Source organism: Schistocerca gregaria, chromosome 1 (assembly GCF_023897955.1).
Source record: "Schistocerca gregaria isolate iqSchGreg1 chromosome 1, iqSchGreg1.2, whole genome shotgun sequence".
Lineage (NCBI taxonomy): Eukaryota > Metazoa > Arthropoda > Insecta > Orthoptera > Acrididae > Schistocerca > Schistocerca gregaria.
The window spans coordinates 655,701,610-655,724,625 of NC_064920.1; the positions used below are offsets into that span (position 1 = coordinate 655,701,610).

The 23,016-nt window shown below is 37.8% G+C and overlaps 1 protein-coding gene across 1 annotated transcript; it reads left to right on the forward strand.

Annotated features, from left to right (window-relative positions):
• Positions 1 to 887: 887 nt before the first annotated feature.
• LOC126361484 (tryptophan--tRNA ligase, cytoplasmic) lies at positions 888 to 18,445 on the forward strand. Its single transcript, XM_050007794.1, has 7 exons — positions 888 to 1,343; positions 1,470 to 1,698; positions 2,137 to 2,319; positions 2,499 to 2,709; positions 8,557 to 8,730; positions 10,245 to 10,385; positions 16,741 to 18,445. The coding sequence occupies exons 1-7, from the start codon at positions 1,199 to 1,201 to the stop codon at positions 16,903 to 16,905; spliced, it is 1,248 nt and encodes a 415-aa protein (XP_049863751.1). The 5' UTR covers positions 888 to 1,198; the 3' UTR covers positions 16,906 to 18,445.
• Positions 18,446 to 23,016: the final 4,571 nt, after the last annotated feature.

A 23,016-nucleotide genomic window follows, 5' to 3' on the forward strand; every position in this document is an offset into this window, starting at 1 on the left:
TGTTACCTTCCAAACACTCATGTATACCAACACTTTAACATCTGGAAAACCCCCGAAGTTATCCTGCAAATCTTAGACAACCAGGCATTACTTTCTACGAGTTCATCACAACCAAGAAACCAAACTCCAACACAAGGAAAGGGACTACTCTGTCGTGTGCCTTGGAAATATAGGGGTCAAGAATCCATCAGACAGCTCAATCAGTGCTCAGTTAACCTATGGTTAGCCTATTCCTCAGTTAGCTATCCCTGGATTGAACCCGAAATTATACAATTGGCCCATAGTGTAGAGATCTAACAAGAGTTAAATACGATGAAGATGAAACCCAAATGGTGGATCGGAAAATAGATTTTGCACAGGGATGAATCAGGGGAAAGAAACGCATTTATAAAAGAAATAACACTCATAGACGAAAATTCTGTCTGCAGTGCCAAACTAACCAACACCTGACATGTAAATAACATCTGCAGACTCGCCACTCTTCCAAGATTTTAGAATTTCATTGTGGTGATTGATATAGACATGTCGAATATCTAATTTTAGTTTAACAGCTGCCACGCCATACTCTGGAGCTGTTTCCTGCAATTAATCTACAGTTTATACAATGCTTGGTCTCACAAATTACGAAATATTTATTCCTTTTTTGGATATGTCATTGGTTTGCTTGCACACACAGACACATACATACAGACACAAGACGTAGGTAGTTGTTCTCGTAGTTCTAGAAGCTGCGAAAGTGTACCTGCCGACCATTGTTTTCACTTTTTCAGAAAGAAAATGAAAAACACATGAAAATTGAATGGAGTACAGCAGCAATTACTGCACAATAACTTCGATAGAAATATCGACGCCGAGGAGCAGTGGTGGCAGGAAAGCGGCATAACGAAGTGCACTGAGCTGAACTTTTTGTGGCGTGACAAAATTTCCGTCTCTTAAGCTGCGCCACCACAATCTGTGGCTTAACACACGCAACTGCTGTATGCCGCTAGCTGTAGCGACACTTAAGTTGCGTGTGAAACCTGGTTTGTGTAATTCTACTGTGTGTCCATGAGTATCTTTGATTAGCAGTGGTATCTTTACTATTTACTAAATGGACTTTGATTTGACACTTGCCAGCGTATACAGTGCCCACGTTATTTACGTGTGTTGAAGTTTATGCAGTTTTAATTTTTGGTGGCACGGAAACATATTCAGCCCAATGGCAAATGATGTTACGAATAATCTCAACAACTTGAATTTGGAGAAATGTGACAGTGCCGGTAAAGAAGATGACGAAGATATTGTGAATCCTTGGAACGTAGTTAGCAAATCGGAAACTGGCGTCGATTATGACAAACTAATTAGTAAGTTGATATTACTGAGAATTAATTTAGCTATGTGTTCTGTGATCTCGTAAGAGCGGTTGTTTTCATGTTAGCTGTAGTTTTTCATATGACTGAAGTTTTAAGAAAGATGTTTTTGCTTTGAAGGAAGATTTGGAAGTTCAAAAATAGATGATGAACTTATAGCACGCTTCGAAAAGATTACCGGCAGACCAGCGCATCATTTTTTACGGCGAGGAATCTTTTTCTCACACCGTGACATGCATCAATTACTCAATCTCTATGAGGCTGGTAAGCCGTTTTATTTGTACACCGGCAGGGGTCCATCCTCCAAGGCAATGCATCTAGGTCACCTAGTACCGTTCATCTTCACCAAGTAAGAGAACAATACTTATCATATACAAACAGCCTCAGCTGGAGCATGCAACTCCAACATCCCTTGATGCCCTGTGTCCTAGTCTCCACTACCTGCAATAACATCACGCTTTTAAACTTAAGTAGTTTGGTAAAATTTTAAGCAGAGCATTGAGTTCAATATTCGCGCATGGTGCCATTACTTATGGATGATTGCAGTTTTAAGTTTGTCTACTTTCATCGTAAATTGCATTCCACTAATAAAGTGAACTTTAAGGAAAATGGTGTTACATTAGTGTATACAGATTGGAAACTGTTGTCAGGTGTTGAATGAAATGAGAACGCCTTTCGTTGCAGCAGACGATGTATAAAAATTTTAAATTTTGTAATGTCCTCATGAGTGCTTAGTGTAATGGATGTGCATTCTCACATCATCTTTAATAATGCTTATTCAATTTAGGTGGCTGCAAGATGTCTTTAATGTGCCACTTGTCATTCAACTGACTGATGATGAAAAATTCTTGTGGAAGGACTTGAAATTGGAAGAAGCAATAAGTTTGGCCTTTGAAAATGCTAAGGATATAATTGCATGTGGATTTGATGAAAAGAACACATTCATATTTTCTGACTTGACTTTTGTTGGGTGAGTAAAACTTGTAAATTAATACAGTTAGCTTTGAACATTATTTTTTAGTGAGTTAACCTTATTTTGCTTCTTGTTCCTCGTTACAATGTATCCATGCGTTAGAGAGGAAGCTTGTGAATTACTGCTATGTCCCCCCTCCCTTTTGAATCCTAATTGGTATTGACATTTTATTGCAGACAGTGCCCAGAGTTCTACCAGAATGTTGTTCGTATTGAGAAATCTGTAACGTTCAATCAGGTGAAGGGCATTTTTGGTTTTGGGGACAGTGATGTTATCGGCAAAATAAGTTTTCCGGCTTTTCAAGCTGCTCCAGCATTTTCAACATCTTTCCCATTTATATTTGGGAAATCTAAGCTACCATGTCTCATACCCTGTGCAATAGATCAGGTATGTTCCACAAGTAAGGTATCATCAGTCAGACACAATGCTAATTTTACATATCGCTGTTGAAGAAATGATACTATGTGCCTGATATGTCCAGTTTTCCGGATTGTAGTTTGGTATACTTGACTAACACCTGTTGCTGCACAAGAACACAGATTTTAATTATTATTATTTTTTTTTTTTTACAATAGAAAGACTGTCACAAGTCAAACAAGGTCAAACTGTTGGTAGATGGTAGTGTTGTCTGTTGGAAGTTTGCATAGCCAGAAAAATGTAGCTAAATGCAGTATGATGATCAGTCAACAACAATTAGTACAGTGCTGGCAGCTGTCAGTCACCTGCAAAAAGATCTCTTCACTTTCATAAGCTACTTTCAAATGAGCTAAGGTTATTTCTCTGTAAAAAGAATCATCTTGTGAGGCAGTGTTGATTTCCATCAACTGAAGCCTTGATGCAAGAACTGATTTCCATTGTGGAATGATACATAACAAGCAGTAGCACTTTGCTGTGGCTGCATACTCTTTTGCATTTACGGGGCAAGGCAATAGACTTACATGGTATTGTTTCTTCAATAATGATATGCTGATGTTAAATAAAATCAAAATTTACAGTTATATTCATTATTAATAACTCTTCATTTTAATCTGTGTAATAATTTTGACCTTTTGTAACGGAGATTTTGTATTTCAACTTCATTGAATGATGTGAGACGACAAAATTAGATAACAGCATCCAATATTGTGCCCAGTCGTGTTCATGAGGTACATACATGGGCAGTGAATAGTCTCTGCACTAACACTGCAACATTAAGATGTTCCGGCATACGTCAAGATCAGCTGATGAATGTGTCTGTAGAGTTCCTTCATTCCTAGTAGATCCTACATGAGTTTCTGGAGCTTTTGTTAGCAGTTCTGTACTAAGAAACATGGTTATGATATCTGAGATGGAAACAAAAGAAGTACAAATTACGTAACGGAACTGATAATGATGTACAAGGTGTATGAGAAAAGTAATGAGACTGACAACGCGGCAAGCAATCTGGCAAAGCTGTTTCCTACATGCGTAGACCGATGTGTTCATCCCTTCCAGATACTCAATCCAAGTTTCAGCCCCGTACAGCCATCACGCAGTTTTTGAGAGCACCATGCCATCAGTGAAGTTGTGTTTTTGTCATGTGTTACGAAAATGGAGTAGCAGAATTTAGAGCAACCTTATGCAATCAAGTTTTGTGTTTACCTAGGGGAATCACTGAGTGTGACACTTTGAAAGTTGGAAGAGGCCCATGGGGAACATTTTTTTGTGAAGATCACAAGTTTTTGATGGCACAAATAATTTTTTAAGGCCAAGAGCATGTTGAATATGAGCTTCAAAAACCGACAAAAATGTCGAATGTGTGATGCTCTTGTGAGAGCAGACTCTGTTTCACCAGGACAAACTCTCAACCAAGTGTTTTACAAAGATGTATCTGAAAGACTCAGGAAAAGGGTGAATTGAGTGAGACTGGACATAATAGGCAAGTAGATGTGGCAGCATGCAATTCCCCACGTCACATGGCCACTTCCATTAGGGATTTTTTTTTGTCTGCAGCTCATAGTGTAGTGGCTAGCATTGCTACCTCTGGAGCATGGGGTCCCAGATTCAATTCCTGGCCGGGTTGAGAATTTTCTCTGCCAGGGGACTGGGTGTTTGTGTTGTCCTCATCATTTCCTTCTCCTCCTCATTATTATCATCATCATTTGTGACAATTGCTAGATTGGATTGATTTAAACATTGGACACTGTAAAAATTGGAACTTTTTACGGGTGCTATGACCACGCAGTTGAGCATCCCACGAACCAATCATCATCAGGTATCTTTGACCTCAAAAGTCATTTCTGTTGTTCCACAGCCCTCCTTTCCGTTTGATCTGAGACCTTGTGACCTTTTCCTTTTCCTGAAATTGAAAAATGTGTTAAAATGATACCACTTCGGGACTCTGTAGAACATTCAAAAGAATGTGACCAACATGTTATGGGCAGTGCCTGTTGAAGCCTTTTAGCGCCATTACCATGACTGGGAATGACGACTCCGGCAGTATACAGCTGCCGGGGAGAATTAATTTGAAGGGCAAAATATTGTTGTTCAAAAAAATGGAAACTTTTATACACAAAAAAATCAGGCTTACTACTTTTCTCACACACATTTTATTCAGAAAAAATACAACCCAGGAGCTGTAGTAGGACATATGGCAATCTATGAACTTGGTGTTTGATGATTTTTGGTATTGTTAGAGAAGGTCATAGGGAAGTATCCAACAGATTATAACTTCATAACTGGAAGTGTATAAGAACAGCTAATATTTTGTTTTGACATTCTTTCCACCCTTAGAAAATTATGCATTAATTCACTTAATAATAGTTGCAAATGAAGAATTAAATTTCAGCCCACTTTTCTCCAGTGAAATTTTTTAGTCCTAAATGATTTTTTTGCTAAATGGAAAAACCAAAATATTTCTGGAGATTATCAGCACTGTAATTCACATCATTGTCAAAAGAATTGGTCATAGTGAAATTGTTTGTCATACATTCATTTTAGAGAAACCACACTTGCTCACCTACCAGGTGCTTCCTGTGCATACCCCACCCTTCATATAGGAAGTGCTCACCAATACCACATATTCATTTTGGCACTATCTAGGTATTACCAGGTGCACTACATGGACTCAATGCTGTGTTCAGGTGGACAAATTTATCTATCTTTGGAAATTAGAACTACTGTGCCCTTCCACAGCTATATTTTAGAATACTGGATAAAGATTGCAGTAATTTATTAAACTGAAAATTTATAAATGTTTGTATGAAAACTCTGTGACTCGTGACATGTTCTCCATTTCTCATAAAAACCAAATATATATAGGTAATAAAAAAGTTGTTGTTTTAAAAATTGAAATGCTTGGATGAATATCTTGTACATGCCAAACTCAAGTGGTAATTGAATTTTCTGAGATTCAAACTAAAAAAGTTGGTGGTTTTCTTCCCTGTGCCATAGAGGCTAAAAAGTGATCGCTTGTCTTTACCTTGCAAGCCCGTGATATGTGAAATCATTCTCAGAGACATTTTTGAGGGAAAGATGATATACATAAATATGGGTCTCATCATATCAGCCTGTGAAAATTTCAGTGTACTTGGCCTTGATGTTAATCAGCATGGATTTAGCATGGACTGGTCAATGAACACTTAGATCAAGTTGATACATCTTGAATCCTTGGTTTGAGTTACTTTCAGAGAAAACACGTATCTGTTTTTTTAAATTCGAATTTTAAAAATAGTTGTACTCTTTCTTGTTGAAGTGCCATATTGTGGAGTATATGTTTGTGTTCCATGTGCTTTTCATCAAGGAAGGTGGATGGCAGAACTGTTAGCTGAAAATGTTTGTTCCACAATGAAGTTGAATTATGACTACAGGAAGAGAATACAATTTGTTATACTTACATTTTCCTTACCATTATGTATGAAAATATGACGTTGTGTCTGTTCTGAAGCCAAAGCACTGTATTTGTTTTTCAGAAATGTTTCAGAACTTTATATTAGTTTGTCAGCTGAAGCGTCTTCCTTGTGACAGTACAAAAATTGACACTAATGTGGGTAGAGTACTTACCCGCACAAGCAAAGGTCCCAAGATTGAGTCTCAGTCTGACACACAGTTTTAATCTACCAGGAAGTTTCAAATCAAGCAGTGGGGTTCTAAAACTCTAGGAATTTTTTAAAAAAATTAAGAAAATACCTTGTCTTTACAGTGCATCAAAACAATGAACACCTAAGCAGATTCATCTTTTTACTGTCTAAAGAAATGTATATAATATATATAATCTACACTGACGGAAAAAATTGCGACTTCAAAAAAGTAATTAATGTTGAGGAATGTAATTTTGGGAATACATTTGTCTGTGTAACATATTGAAGTCATTAACAGTGCAAGATCACTGGTTAGTTTAAGCGTGATATAATCCATTGTAAATCTGAACTGCTGGTACATGAATAAACTGGTGTAACCACCAGAATGTTGAACACAAGCATGCAAATATGCATGCATTGTGTCATGCAGGTGCTGGATGTCAGTTTGTGGAAAGGAGTTCTGTGCCTTTTTCACATGATCTGTCAATAAAGGGATGGTTAATGCTGATGGTGGATGACATTGGAGTTGTTATCCGATGACATCCAATATGTGCTCGGTTGGAGACAGATCTCGTGATCGAGCAGGCCAAGACAACAGATCAACACACTGTACAGCATGTTAGACTACAGCAGCGGTATGTGGGTGAGCACACCCACTGGAGTAATGCTGTTCATGAATGGCAGCACAATAGGTAGAATCAACAGACTGACACACAGATTTGCATTCAGGCTGCATGGGATCAACAAGAGAGTGCCCCTGCTGGCATACAAATTGTACCTGACACCATAACTCCAGGTGTTGGTCTAGTGTGCCTAAAATGCAGACAGTTCGGTTGCAGGCCCTCAACTGCCCTCCTCCTAACCAACACACCACCATCACTGGCAGCGAGGCAGAACCAGCTTTATCATAAAACCCTGTCCTCCAGTGAGCTCTCACTTGACATCACTGAAGTCACAAATTTCAGTGAGTTGGGTTCATTGGAATGCTCTTTGTTTATGTTGCATGCCTCAGTGGTGTTGCGATTTTTTTCTGTCACTTCAATTGTTAAATAAGATATGTAATTATAAAAAGACCATGAATTTCTGTTTGTGGGTGCTGAATGATGCATGAAAAGAATCAAAGTTGAGATTCTGAGAATGGATTGAAACTGAGGAACAGAGGGTAAACAAAATTTGTGAAGAAAGCAACTAGCTAGTACTGAACGAGAAGTGATGGAATGGGACTGACAAAAGTGAATAGTGAAAGTTCGCCTTTTACTAGTCATTCCTAATTCCTTTTCTGTTCATTTAGATCCATTCCTTCAAGAGCGAACAACCTCCACAATTGTGCAGTTTCTGTACACTGAAGCAGTGTTCAAACATTGCATAGTCTGTGCTGTGTGAGACTTTGTTTCCTGTGGTTTTCTGTAATGAGTTAAGGTAATGTTGGGATGTGCTTTGACAAATACCAGTTTTGATTTTCATCCCCATCCTTTCTATGTCAGGATTTGTGCTATGTCTGCGACAACCACTACACTTTTCATTCATGGCTACAGCATAACTGTTAATTGTCATTTAGAATCTCTCACAGGAAGTCTCTCGAAAGAAAAATCAAAACATATATGTAAAATAATAGATATAACACAGTGGATAATATCTGACAGTAATGAACATAGTAAAACCAACATTTTATTGGCAGTCACTTACAGTGTTGGTTTACACAATTCTTCCTGGCCTAATACACTTCTTTCAGGAGGCCTACTTTTTTCTGAGGCTACTTCTGAAATCAATGAAGGTTTTTTGAATGTCTTGTGACTCCAAGGAAGTGCGTGTTTTTGTCAGCAAAACAGTTCATAACAAAAGATGTTGATGTTAGTACTTCAGATTTTAGATCACATCAGGAAACACTTGCACCAGGGCTGCAAAAGACAGATCGCCAATTTACATCTCAACTTACCCTCGAGATCTCAAAATTTGTCAGGAAAGAATGCTAAAATTTATCTGGAAATCGGGGAAATATCAGGGAATTTCACTTGGAGAAACTTGTGGCAACTCTGTTAAAAATGTAGGTTGGAAAATTCCAATACCATAATGTGTGGGCAATTAACTGTATAAAAATCACTAAATATGTGTTATTAAAGTTGTGTGTAATCACATTGAAATTGGAAGTGACATTTACAAATCTGCATTTCAGTGATACAAATTGAAATGATTACAGGATCCATACTTCCGAATGACTCGTGATGTTGCTCCTCGACTGGGATATAACAAACCTGCTCTTTTGCACTCAGTATTCTTTCCAGCTTTGCAAGGTGCTCAGACAAAAATGTCTGCAAGTGATAGTAATACATCAATTTTCCTCACAGACACCCCAAAAATGATCAAGAATAAGGTGAGTTCTGCATTATGTTCTTTGCCAATGGCAAAATTATTGCATAAAATTAAAATGCATGTTAGGCTTTCCTGATTGATTGTGATTTAACTGATGGGAGATTAATAACTAAAATTTGTTTGTACTTTGCTATTATGTTACATAAAAACTAAATCTTTTTGAATTTGCTACTATTATGAATTAAATTTAAACAGAGGACTCGAGTAATAGAAAAATGTCATGTTCATTAGGACATGGCTCCAGATAGAAAACACTGGAACAGTATTCTCACACTCATGAAATTAAGACTGATCTTGCCCTTGGAAGGCCATGTGAATATTTTTAACTGTTGTGACATCCATCATAGATTCAACTTGATGAAAAACTCCACAGTTAAGTACCATCAAAGTGTATTTTTAAAGGCAACCATTCCTTCCACACCTCACATTTTATTTGTATCATATTGTGAGCTATGATCTACTTGTACTTATTCACCTTCATCCCAGAACATATCTGGTCTAGGTGCATTTGGGACAATGTAAAAGTGTTTGTCTACCATGATAAGTTCTGGTGTTTTTAATCAATCCTTTACTTACCTCTGATGAGTGTGATGAGGAACTGTATGCCACCCAGTGGTGATTCCTCATTAACCTTCTGTAACTTTCTGCAATGTATTGTCAGACCCACAATATACAGTATTTCATTTCATTGCGTACTAATGAAAGTGATGATGCCATTGGGAGGGACCTGCACTAAGCAGAACTAAACCACAATTTGAGTCAATCAAATCAGTTCTTAACCATCAGACTGGTTCTTAACCATGGATGTATTCATTCTTCACTCATTGCCACAGTTTCTGAATATTTCCTCGTAATTTACTTAAAGCAACAAAAAATTTGCTGTCTATTTCTTCTCTCTCATCCTACATTTGATATTGAAGTTGCTGAAGCAGACATCACATTTGTGCTATGAAATTTGTATGTTCTCTATCCCCAAGTAGCTGTCCAGGTCCTGTACACTGCAGACCAGCAACTCCAGAGTATGAAGACTCTCTCCTCCAGAAACAAAGGCAGAAGAAGGGGTTTTATTGCACTGGTCTCTAAGGAACGTTGCAGCGTCATAGACATGATCTGACAAAAGATGCAGTTAAGGGTGGTTTTATGAACTAGTTGGTGGGGTAGTGATGGAGGACAAGCTATACATGGTGAAACACACCATTTGATCATGGCATAACTCGTATCACCCATTCTTATGAGGAGTTCTTACTGTTTTCAAGGTTGTTGCCTCATCCACACATGCAGCTAACAAATAGATCTTAAGAGGAAAATTGTAACTTTATTTTTGTCATATCTGTTCTGTTTAGCAGTGGTTGTTTGTCGTGGTGTAAATGATACAAGTATTGCACATAGATATGTCTAAAAAGAACTGAACAAATTATTTGTAACTTTTCTTATTTACACTATTCAGAAATATTACTTTTGTTATGGATATGGCAGTCCATATGTAATAGACATAAAATTCATTTTGTTTCTAAGGTGAACAAACATGCCTTTTCTGGAGGTCAGGCCACTGTTGAAGAACATCGTGAGAAAGGCGGAAACTGCGACATAGATATATCTTACCAGTATTTACGTTTCTTCCTTGATGATGATGAAAAATTAAAAAAAATAAGAGAGGTGAGTATCACTATTCTAGGGATGGAAGTGAAACATTTAAGCAATTAATAAAAAGTTGTTTACAGGAACAATATTATGAAGCCAGTATTAAGTAAGAGATAACTAAACAAAAGAAACTAGAATCTCACCATACTCATATCTGAGTTATGAATTAAGATTGATAGTTGCTTGTCCAACTGTCATTGCCAGCGTTGGAGATCTACATATTCCGCAAACCACCAATGGTGTATTGTGGAACATACTTTGTACTACTACTACTACTACTATTACTACTTCTACTACTACTACTACTACTACTACTACAACTACACATTCCCTTTGCTGTTCCACTTATAAACAGAATGAGGGAACAACAACCAACTCGTGTTTTTACCAGGAAGGAATGATAGAGGAGAGAGAGAGAAGATCCAGATGTGACTCTACTCGAATTTGGTGGACCCCATGTACTGGAAAAGATTTCAGATACTGTGTTCAACAAATAGTCACATGTGCTTGGATGTGTGTGTGTGCACTGCAGTCTGTGGGATGTCTGACCAGAGTTCTGTTCTGATCACAAGAGGGTGGTATAGTGCTAAGTCACAGGATTTGTTTTTGGGAGAACAGTGGTTAAAATCTCTACATTTGTGAGGGTTTTCTCTGATTTCTCTAAATCAATTGCGGCAAATACTGGCATTGTTCCTATGAAAAGAACCTGATTGATTTTCTTCACAAAATGGGCTTTCACTCTGTTTCTAATGACCTCCTCATAGATTGTGTATTAGAACCTAATCCTTCTCTCCTTTGCATAGAGAACTAAAGAATATTATGCATTTGTATGTGCAGTGTACTACAGAGAAGTGAAGCTGGTGTTTGGAGGGGCAAATACACTAAAGTGCACATCATTTATGACGGCGGCTGAGTTTAGGTTCGTTCTGCGCATCTGACATCACAAAACACAGTCAGCCAATGAACAGAGAATGTCGTTGCCAGAGCTCGACTGCATTGCAGAGCACGGACGAGTGTCTTCAGTTTTAGGAACGTTTAGTCATAAATTAAGTAATTGAACAAAAGCAATGTCTTGATAGCAGACTCTTTTATAGAAAGTTTGGAAAAAGCATTCTTTATACAAGTTGCTTCATACTCTATTACTTAATTAAACCAAACAAGCAATAAGCCTCCTAATTCAGGCGATAGCAAGGAAAGGTGTTTGTATCATTCTCACTAACCACTTTTTCCGCAGTAAAGAGCAGCGGTAATTGTTTATTTCCTGTTGTACTTTGACGAAACGTGAATAATTAATAGTCATACCAACAGTATTTATTGGTATTTTGTGTGATATATTAAAGTCCTGCGGGAGATACATTGAATGATGAGCTCCCTTAGCGTAATGGCTTAAAGTGTATGGCTGCTAAGCAAAAGGTTCTGAGTTCAAATCTTGTTTGGTGCTTAAAATTTTCTTTATTTAAAAACAATATCGAAGTGTCTTAATTCGTGAATTTTATTCGTTTGAATGTAATTTTTTGAAATTTCTAGTGGCAACTAAAATCGACCATATGGGAAGTATACGCTATGGACTTTAATCTCTGCAAACTCTTCAAAATTTCGTGCAATGTTTTACTGCATCTATTTTTTTCTTATAATTCTGCACAGTAACTGCGTTGAATGTTCAAACAAAATTAAGTTATTTATGGGGGGACGGTATCAGTCAAGAAGATGTGTAAAAATCAAATTTTTGGGCCAAATAGTTTTTGTGAAATCAAATGATAAAGTGTGTCAAAGCAGTTGAAACACCATGTGTCTGCACAGGCGAGCAATGCAATGATGACAAAATCGCGCACATTGCAGAATGCGGGGAGCACGTCTCTGCAGCAGCGAAAGGGTTAATGCGGCCATGGTGGCTGTACTTCATAAACTGCACGCTCCCCCCTAAATGTGAGTTTGCGAACTATACTATGGCACTGCTTCTCTTGGCGCATACAACTGGCAACGCAGCAATCTCCCGCGTCTGTGCGGGCATGTGCGAACCGCCAAGATAAAAGAATTGAACTATAGTACACCAACCCCCTTTTACCTGCTTGTGTTCTTGCCATACACTTCAGTGTTAATTGACCATAGCTCTGTTCTTGAGTGTTTCCATATTAATGTTTTGTTGTGTGAATTCTAAGGTATATTGTAGTAACATGCACTATTATTCTCATTTGTTAAATTACAAAGCTATTTCAGTTCTTATTGTGTAAATATTTTTGCATTATTATTAATGACGATGTAAATAAAACTGAAAGAAACTTCCACATGGGAAAAATATATTAAAAATAAAGATTCCAAGACTTACCAAGCGGGAAAGCGCCGGCAGACAGGCACATGAACAAAACACACAAACACACACACAAAATTACGAGCTTTCGCAACTGGCAGTTGCTTCGTCAGGAAGGAAGGAAGGAGAGGGAAAAATGAAAGGGTGTGGGTTTTAAGGGAGGGGTAAGGAGTCATTCCAATCCCGGGAGCGGAAAGACTTCCCTTAGGGAAAAAAAAAGGACAGGTGTACACTCGCACACACACACACACATATCCATCCGCACATACACAGACACAAGCAGACATATTTGTGTGTTTTGTTCATGTGCCTGTCTGCCGGCGCTTTCCCGCTTGGTAAGTCTTGGAATCTTTATTTTTAATATATTTTTGCATTATTAGCTGTACATGTTAGTTTTAACCTGGAAACAAAGGAGAAAATATGGGTTTGCACTCCCACAACTGCCACTGACAAACATGCCAGTACAGGCAGTGTACATGCAGAAGCTGTTCTGCCTTGTAGTGCTACATTTTGGAAATGTTAGAGGGAGGGGAAAGATGGCAGGAAAGGAAGCAGAAAGAGGGAACTTAGGGGAAATGAAAGAATAAGAAACATAAGTTAATGTAGTTTATTTTTGCTTAATTGCCCTAAAGAACTAAGTGCTTGTGGAAGCTCATTATGTAACTTGTAATTTGAAACAGTGACAAGGCTTTCAATAAAAAATTTCTCAGCTGTCTTCCTTCAGAAAGTAGTTTTTTTGCAAATTTTCGCCATAGCTTACACACATAATTCAGTCTTCCACAGTAACATCATTAATAGCTTCGTAAAGTAAATTCTGCAAATCTTTAATTTCGAATAGGCAAGTTCTGAACATGTTTTTTTTATTATTATTTCACTAGCTCCCATATATTTTCTGTTGGGTTGTATTGCCAGTGGTAAGGGGGAAGCCACAAAATTTCTTGGCCTATTTCTACTGCTATATTATCAAGTTTAAAGTGGTTGTAAAGGTGCTTGTGGCATCCAATATCTCTTTTTTTCCATTTAGCCGTTTATGTTGTAGCCATTGCTCAGTATTTTCTTTATTTGAGTGTGAATTAGGAATTATATTTTGTGATGCAACAGGCATTATCTTCATTTATTGATCACAGCACCATTATGTGTTATCCTGCACATATACTCTGTACAGTTTGGTGCACAATCCCCAGATACATTGACTATTGCAGTCTGCGGTACCATTAAGGTTTTCTTTCTTCTGTCTTTAAGATTACAAATTAATTTGTACACCCTGTATATGACTCCCTCAGTGTGACTCTTAACTGTGTCACCTTAGCTCATAAACAAGGAAAGCCATAATATACTATGAAAATCACAGCTCTCTTCATAAAAGAGTGTTTCCTTATGGCAAGTGTGTAAATGAGTAATTGGTAGCAACAAAGTTACACAGTCATGCCAGCAGTTGTGTGAATGAATCGCAGTATTGCCACAGGACCCCTGTCAGTAATAGATGTTTCTCTAGAGGTCTTGCTTCTTACTGTACTACCTACCTGGCATCCCTGGCACTGTAGCAACAGTGCACTCTTAGACTCATGGATAAAGCTGGACAGTGCCAAAGGCTTCCAATGGAGGATACAGATGGAGGGAATTCCCGGGCTGGGAGAAGTAACGTTCCCTTCCCACCAATAGTTTTGCTGCTCCCTAGTATAGACTGGTTACTGTCTTCTGTATTGGTACAGTAATTAATTACTTTAAACCCAGCTGTTCAAGGTGTGTTTATTATTGATCGTTACATTATTCTTCTAGTGTCAGTGATATGTGGCAAGTTCAAGATTTTTCACATTTCACTGGCAGAGACTTCCGTGTACTGGATGTTGTAACTGAACAAGCAAGTTCCTCAATCTCAACTGCAGGCTGAAAACATTTAATATTGTCCCAGTTAAGTAAAGCTGTTGTTTTGGTCACTCCCTATTGTAGATGAGTACTCTTCAACTGAAAAGTGAGATAAATATCTGTTGAGAACATGTGGTCGAAAAACAATCATTAGACGTGAAGTTCTCAATTGAACATCAGGATGCTATCACATTGTACTAGGGATGCCAATTAAGCTTGGAAATTTAAATTGTGAGCAGGTTTTCAGTATATTATGTTCCACAGGTTCCCCAGTGTTTGATTTTATTAGTACATATGTGGGAAAAGTAATGAAACTGATCTGTAAAATTTTTATTTGTTTCAGACAATAGTTATGTTCCCAAGTAATTTCCTTTATCAGTTATACACTAGTGGAGTCATCGTTCCCTGCCTTGGTAGCTGTGCTGAAAAGCTTCAATTGGTAGATTGTTTAACATGTTGGTCACATTCTTTTGAATATTGTCCTGAGTCCCAAAATGACGTCCTTTTATGGCATTTTTCAATTTTGGGAACAGAAAAGTCACAAGGACTCAGACCAGGTGAATAGGGGGTCTTTGGAACAGCAGGAAAGCCTTTTGAAGTCAAAAATTCTGCAATGGAAGCAGCGGTGTAACAGTAGCTCGGTACGGGCTTTTGTTAAAGTTTCGAGAACATAGCTTCACCGAAGAATCAAGCAGTATATTGCTCCCTCCTATGTATTTCTCGCGAAGAGACCATGAGGATAAAATCAGAGAGATTAGAGCCCACACAGAAGCATACCGACAATCCTTCTTTCCACGAACAATACGAGACTGGAATAGAAGGGAGAACTGATAGAGGTACTCAGGGTACCCTCTGCCACACACCGTCAGGTGGCGTGCGGAGTATGGATGTAGATGTAGATGTTTCAGTCTCATTACTTTTCTTACACACCTTCTATATTGGTCATTAAGGAAACTGTGTAGTATCTCTGCAGCGTGAGACCACAGATCAAAAATGTCAGGCGCCAAACTTCAAAGTACTGCCAGTAAGAGAACAGCCTTCACCAGACCCCATAGCTTTCCCTAAATATCCATTTGTAGTCTATGCTAGGGCCAGCATTGTTCAAGGAACTCTAGTGGTGCCACCAAACAACTAGTGCCCTCGAGCAATGGATTTTCAGCTTTAGATTTCACTGATACAACCATCTTGGGGAAACCCTCCGCTGCAGCCCACTGTGGCACCCATTCCATAGGCAGCTGTGTTCTAAATAAGTCAAGCATACAAAAAACAAAACCAGTCTTCGATTGGCATACATCCTGCAATGACATTCTCAATGTCTGGTGAGATGCACCAATTCTGCTAACTGTTCATAAGGCTCGATCCAGGCAATATATTCAAATCATTCAAGCCAACTGGGGTAAAAGTTGAAGCCTTATGTTGTGACAAATTGTCCAAAATAATATTGCTGCTGGCTCTCCCTCCAAACTTTGAGCCACCTTTCCCCCCACCCCCACCCCCCCCACCCCCAATCCACTAACCACACCCTCCCCCCCTCCCATCGCCTACTCTCCTCACCCTGGTCCAGCTGCACTGCTGAAGAGTATTGTGTATGCTCTACAGCTTTGAGAAGGTTTTCTCCTAAAGCTAACAAAGCTCTCCATTTCATTTATATGCCTTTTGATGACTCAGTGCCTCTACTATGTGGTGTCTTGTTACCTTTATTCCCTTAAACATGTTAAAAGCCACATTCCAGTGAACTGTATAAGATAAAGTTAACAGAGCAATTTCATATAGGAAATTGTGAAATGTGGTTTCAGGTTATTGATAGACATACATGAACCAGGTATGAATTTGTACAGATATTTCTAATTCATAATTAGTTTTGCTGGTTTAGGTTGATTAAGTTATTGTGGAACTGGTCACATTGAGTGATGGAAAGAACTGAGTGACTGAAAAGTTAGCCATCAGAAATGGCTCAGAAGGATAATGTGGCTATCCACACAATCTATCTGAATAAGTGTAGCTTCATAAGTGTTACTCAGAAATGATACATTCATGATTTCCTTGAAGCTAAATATACATGTTCGAACTGAGAGCTGTGTGTTAATGTCAAGTTAACAATAATTGCAAAATACAATACCAAAATAATTTATGCATAATCTGTGTTAAATTTGTTGTATTTTTATGTTTGTTAGCAGTTCTTTGTATTGATTTTAGGATTATACAAGTGGAGCCATGTTGACTGGCGAACTGAAGAAGGAACTGATAGATGTGCTTCAGACTCTTGTAGCAGAACATCAGGCACGCAGAGCACAGATTACAGATGAAGTTGTTCATCGGTTCATGGCGTTACATCCTCTTGTTACTAAAAGTGCTACATGATACTTGCCTGATTCATGTTGAAAGTTATATTTATTTTATATTTATGTTGTTCATTGCATCAGTACTTCTTTTAAATTTCCCTGTGATATTTAGTTTACAAGTTTTAGACAGAAAGTGGGTACGTGTGATGTATGATATATGTTATTTTGTGTGCAATTTTTTTTATCATTTACAATTGTCTGTAAGATATAAACTTAACCAAAAAGTTGTGCTTGTTTTGTGCATATTCAGTACAGTTGTTACCTACCTGCATTTACAATATTGATGTCTTTCAGTTATCGCAGTTCTAAAGCTTGGAAGCGTGAGAGCCATACTAAGTATAATGTAGTGTGAGATGAATACTGTAACCCATTTTGCACTGTTGACCAGCTTTACTATATCCAGTAATGGAATGCTGTTTCACATTTATGATAAAGCTATACAAACACATTACTGATGATCGTGACACTGCATACCTTTGTAATAATTGTGATAAATAGGTGAAAAAGGTTATGTTAAACTTTCTCCTTTGGAGAAATAGCAAAGAAAAGATAATTATGCAGTCAGTTTTTGCTCTTTATTGTCCTTACTTATTGGAGATATTTCCTTACATCTTGGAAATTAATGTTTGTTTGTGGTTTCTGCAGATTCATTGCCAATTTTTTTTTTCCTTTTGGGGCCTCCAATACCACAACCTGAGTTTTCTAGAAGCAAAAACCAAAAAATAGAGGGAGTAACCATTATTCACCTACTAAAGGACATACTGAGCAGAGACAAATGTGTTGTGTGTTAGTTTGAAACAAGAACTTTGCAAAAAAAGTTAAGCATTACATGCTGCTGCTCAACTACAATTTTTGAGAAGTGTGATGTATCCTCATGTATATATTAAAACTTATATTTTGTTGAATAGTCATGTAATCTGCAAATAGTCTATACCCATAACAATACTTGAAAGCAACAAGGATTATTTGACTGCAAGTTGAAAGGATGTTATGGTAGACCCACTGGGCAGTACAAAAATTTCACTTTCCACATCATTTGCTTTGTTTTCCAAAATGTTTTGATATGTGTACAGATGATGATGCTGCAGTTTAAATCATGGTATAGCAAGTGCATAAAATTAATTATCTTTGTTGATTGTGCACAGAAAGAAGCATTACTGATGCTAGAGATTGCTACCATAAAATATTAAATAAGAAAGTTTGTCATTCAGATACATGACTATTTACCAACATTATGACTATTCCAAGATCTCTTAAACTCTCCTTGTTTTTATTTATTTTGTTGTAAGTGATTAAGGATATTGGAGACTTAAGAACATGTTTGCTATTTCAGTTTGGTGATGCTCCATAGCAGCCTGTATCAGGCTTATGAAAAGTATTTGTTGAAACAAGTGTTATTGAGATGAAATAAGTCACAAAATTGTGGTCTGTGGAATACATGATTCCTGGTTAATGTAAACTTTTGTCAATACTGCCCGCATCTCTAATTTGCAAGTTGCAGAAGCTTTTGAATTTTATACGAAAACACATTTTAAAATTAAATGTAATTTGAAAGTAAATGCTTATTATTTCTTTACTCTAATTAAATGTACTTTCCATCTCTGGACTTACGGACACCTGATCTGCTCTCAGTCTACATCACTAGATGTAAAATCTGTTGGAGAACTGGTGAAGTTACTATCATTGTTCATATTTTTATGTATTATCTGCTGTCATATGTACCTTTTCTAGAAGTCTCTTGCATTGTGATAAGTTTCACTTGTCACTTGGTAACTTACAGGTTGACACAGACCAAATGTTAACAGATTAGACCTCAGAGTTACAACACAAACTAGTTAAAACTTTTAAGTATAGCAAGAACATTACACAAAAACATTCAAAAGCCCATGACTTCATATTTCACTGAAATGGTGCAAACATGTAAAATTTTCATTGCAGCCATTCACAGACTAACTTGGTTGCTGCCACACACACACACACACACACACACACACACACACACACACACACACACACACACAATTGATTCACGTTGTGTCCTTTCATTACTGTCATGAACTGTTGTCGCTAATGAAGAAGCATCCCAATTTAGGTATGTGCACTGGCGTGGAATAATATCTCCAATGGAGTCAATCATTCACCAGTGAAACAGGATAAACTGTAGCAGCCTGTCTTGAAACTTCGGTAGAATAATTTAGGAAATAGTCTAGAAGTAGATAAAATGTCTGTGCCTGATAGTCTAGAAGTAGATAAAATGTCTGTGCCTAATTTTTTTCTTGACAAATCAAAAACTAGGCACATTGTGATCATTTAAGCCGCTCTGTTTTATAAAGTGCTTTAAATTTGGATCACTGTCTTTGGACGGTAATTAATCTAATACCCGTGGAAAATGTCTGAAAAATGCAAGACTAATGCCAATTTGACTTTTAGAGAATGGTAGTTTTTATGTTATTTTCCCATAGCATTCAAGGTAATTTCAGAATTACACCACTCGTAGCTGAAAAACTCAGCAACTTCAAAATTAAAGTGGGAGAAAACATGAACAGGTTTGTCAACATTATGGTCAGAATCCAACAAAATGTAAAACACACAACTTTAAAACGTTGCTCTATTGATTTGTATACTTAACCCAGTTAGTTATAACAAAATATTTTTCAGACATAGCCTAATGGATCAGGCTTGATTTTTGTCAGGAAGACCAGTGTAGCCTGACCTTGTGGGTTGAGGTGATGGATTTGTTGATTGGCAGCAACACTGAAAGGCCTGGTTAGTATGTAGTGGCATCAGGAGGCAACAGTTCGTCTAACCACATCATGTGTAAAAAGCCTCATGGAGCTTCCTATGTTTCCCACTAGATCATTTTATATTTATTGTAAACAGTAACTGTCCTATCACACTTCCTTGTGGTACTCCTGAAATTACCTTCAGACTTGTCAGTTTTGTTGCCTTAAGTGTGACATGCTGAGTTTTGTCTGTAAGGAAGTCTAGAATCCAGTCATGAATCTGGTCCAATTTTTGGTAAATGTGTGTTTTTTTTTCATTGAACAGCAGTGCAGGACTGTATCAGATTTCTTCATGAAGTCAAGGAACACAGCGTGATTTAAGTAGCAATGCCTACAGAAGCTGTGGACTTCACAGAGGAACAGAATGAGGTGAGTTCCACAATCTCTGTTTGTAGAATCCGTGTTGATTTTTATATAGGAGAGTTTCATTCTCCAAATACATTGTAATACTTGAGTGTAAAACATGTTCCATAATTCTATAGCATTGACGTCAGCACTATAGGCCTATAATTATATACATTTGTCGTAAGATCCTTCTTGGAAATGGAAATGACCTACGTTTTTTCCAGAGCTAAGTACCCTTTGTTGCTCAAGTCATCTACAATAAACTGCTGCTAGAAGGGGAGCGAGTTATCTCACGTAATCTGTTGCGGATCTAATGGGCATCTCATCTGGTCCAGATGCCTTCCACTACTAAGCAGTTGTAGTTGCTTGTATATTTTGTGATCACTTATTTCGGTATCTGTCATTTTGAGTCTTTGATAGCAGGGGTTATATTATGCTATTATGTGGTGGAACAGTGTTGGGAGACCAAATTCAGTATTTTGGCCTTGTCTCTTATCTTCCATTTTGGTGCCCATATGGTCACTGAGTGACTGAATATATGATTTTGATCCACTTACTGATTTTACATAAGACCAAAACTTCTTAGAGTTTTTGTCAGATCAGTTGGCAAATTTTTACTTTCAAAGTTGACACTCCTCATTGCTCCCTTTACACTTATTTATACTTCGTTCAGCTTTCTTCTAAATTTTGACTTATCTTGATTCTGTGATGAATTTGTTTTTGCTTACATAGCAGACATGATCATTAAACCATGGTGAGTCTTTCCCATCCATTAAAACCTTTCTCAGCAAATACTTGTCGACGACATATTGAACAGTGTTTTTGATTTCATCCATTTATGCTCCACATCTTTGTCCTCAGCATTGAATATTTGATATTGACTATTCAGACACTTGGAAATTTGTATCTTGTCACTCTTGCCAAGCAAAAATATTTTCCAACATTTCTTAACAGTTATAACACCATAATCATTAATGCTGCCACAGCCTTATGATCTCTGATGCCCCCTCTATATTAACTGATTCAAAGTTTCAGGTTTGTCTGCTGCTAGGAGGTCTAAGATGTTACTGTCATGAGTTGATTATTTACCTTCTAAAAGTAATTTTCAGACAAAACCTTCAGAATAACATCACCTTAATGCCTGTCTTGGGCACCATTTGTGATTGCATGACTCCAATTCTATAGCTGGGAGATTGTAGTCTCCCCTATTATAGTAGCATCAACAGGAAACTTATTTCTTAAATTCTGGAATAAAATGCTCTACCACTGCAACTCTCGACACCAGATGTCTATAAAAGCACCTGATTACCATTTCTGACCCATCTTTGATGCTTAGATTCACCCAGAGTAATTCACAAACAGAATCCAACATAATGTCAATAGATATTATTGATTTTTTTTTTTTTAAATGCTATTACAACTGGCATCTAACTATCAATATGGAATGTATTTCATGGTGTATTTGCTATTTACTTCCAGTTTCAACCAAGTTCCTTTTCCTAATACTATCTCGGCATCATTACCTCTAATAAATGACACTAATTCTGGGATGTTATCACAGATGCTCCTGAATTTTTGTACATGTGGGGATGGGGGAAAAGGAGGAGAGGATGTCCCTGTACCCTAAGAAAACCCCATGTACGATTCACACATACTTTGCTACTCCAATAACCACTTGCTGTGGGTAGTGCACACCAGGCCATTTTTAGGGGGTCCCTACAGTTTTCTCCATGATAGCAAAGGACAAGAATTTCACATCTGACATGGCTGCAAAATTGTCAGAGCCTCTGATTTAGACCTATCACTCTGCTCCAAACCAGATGACCACCGAGTGTTGTAGTGCTACAAATGGCCTAGCCTGCACACCATGTTCGATCCTAGCTGCTTTCACTAAGTTAGCAACAACTGAAGGAATCCAGGATGGCATCAGAAACCAAATGGTGGGCATAACTCATGCCAATATCAGTTACAATTTGTAGCTGGTTGCACCCAGTGCATTTGCTATACATCAGAAGAGCCACCTCAATGTCACACAGGTCCTCCTAGCAAATTGGCATTCTTTCCCAACCTGTTTGCTGTTTCCCTGAGTAGCTCCCAGTGACTAGCATACCTGCCCTTTGCACTTGTCCAGACTTGGTAGGAAAGTCATCCACTGGCCCAACAGGAGAGGTATCCTGTACTAGCTCAGGTGTATTATCAGTATTGGGTAGCATCTTATACCTGTTAAAGTGAAAGGATCCATCCTGGTGGCCAGTTCCCACTTAACACTTTGCCCAGAGATATGCGGACCCACCACTGCCCACCATCCACTCTTGAGTGGAGACAGGTAAGTCATATGTTGCTTATTGAACACACCGTGATAATAAGGCTATCATGGTATTCCAATGGCACCAAAGGTGCCTCGGGTTTTATCACTGGTGCCCCAGTGTCACTGCAGCTTTGAGCAGCAACCTGATGCCTGACGAATGTGGCCAATGCAGCTTGCAGCTATTTCCAGACAGTTACTAACTCTCCTTCTGTCCATCATGACAAGCACATTCTCTTCACATATCAGACTGTAAAGAACTGTATAAATGTAAAAAAATACAATTAAAGCAGTCAGGGCATACTGAGAAAGAACAGACTGTATTAAGCAAGACAGAAAATTACCTGACTGGCAATACTGAAGAAGGGATGCACACAAAATACAAATGAGGCAAATAACCAAACATTAAAATCTGCTCTCAAATGTTCTAAATTTACACTAAGGTCTCAAAATATGCAATCTCTTAAAACAAAAATAAATTACACTACTGAAAACAGACTGATCAGCCGTTGCTTCTCACTGAAAAGTTATCTCTCATACATTCCAATGCATGATAAAAATTTGCAAGCTCTTAGGAAATGTAAATAAACACTAGTGAATCCAGACAAACACACAGATAATTTTCACATTTTTACAGAAGCTCGTGGGAATAACTCTAAAGTAACTAAACATTTTAAACAAAACAAAATACTGCTGA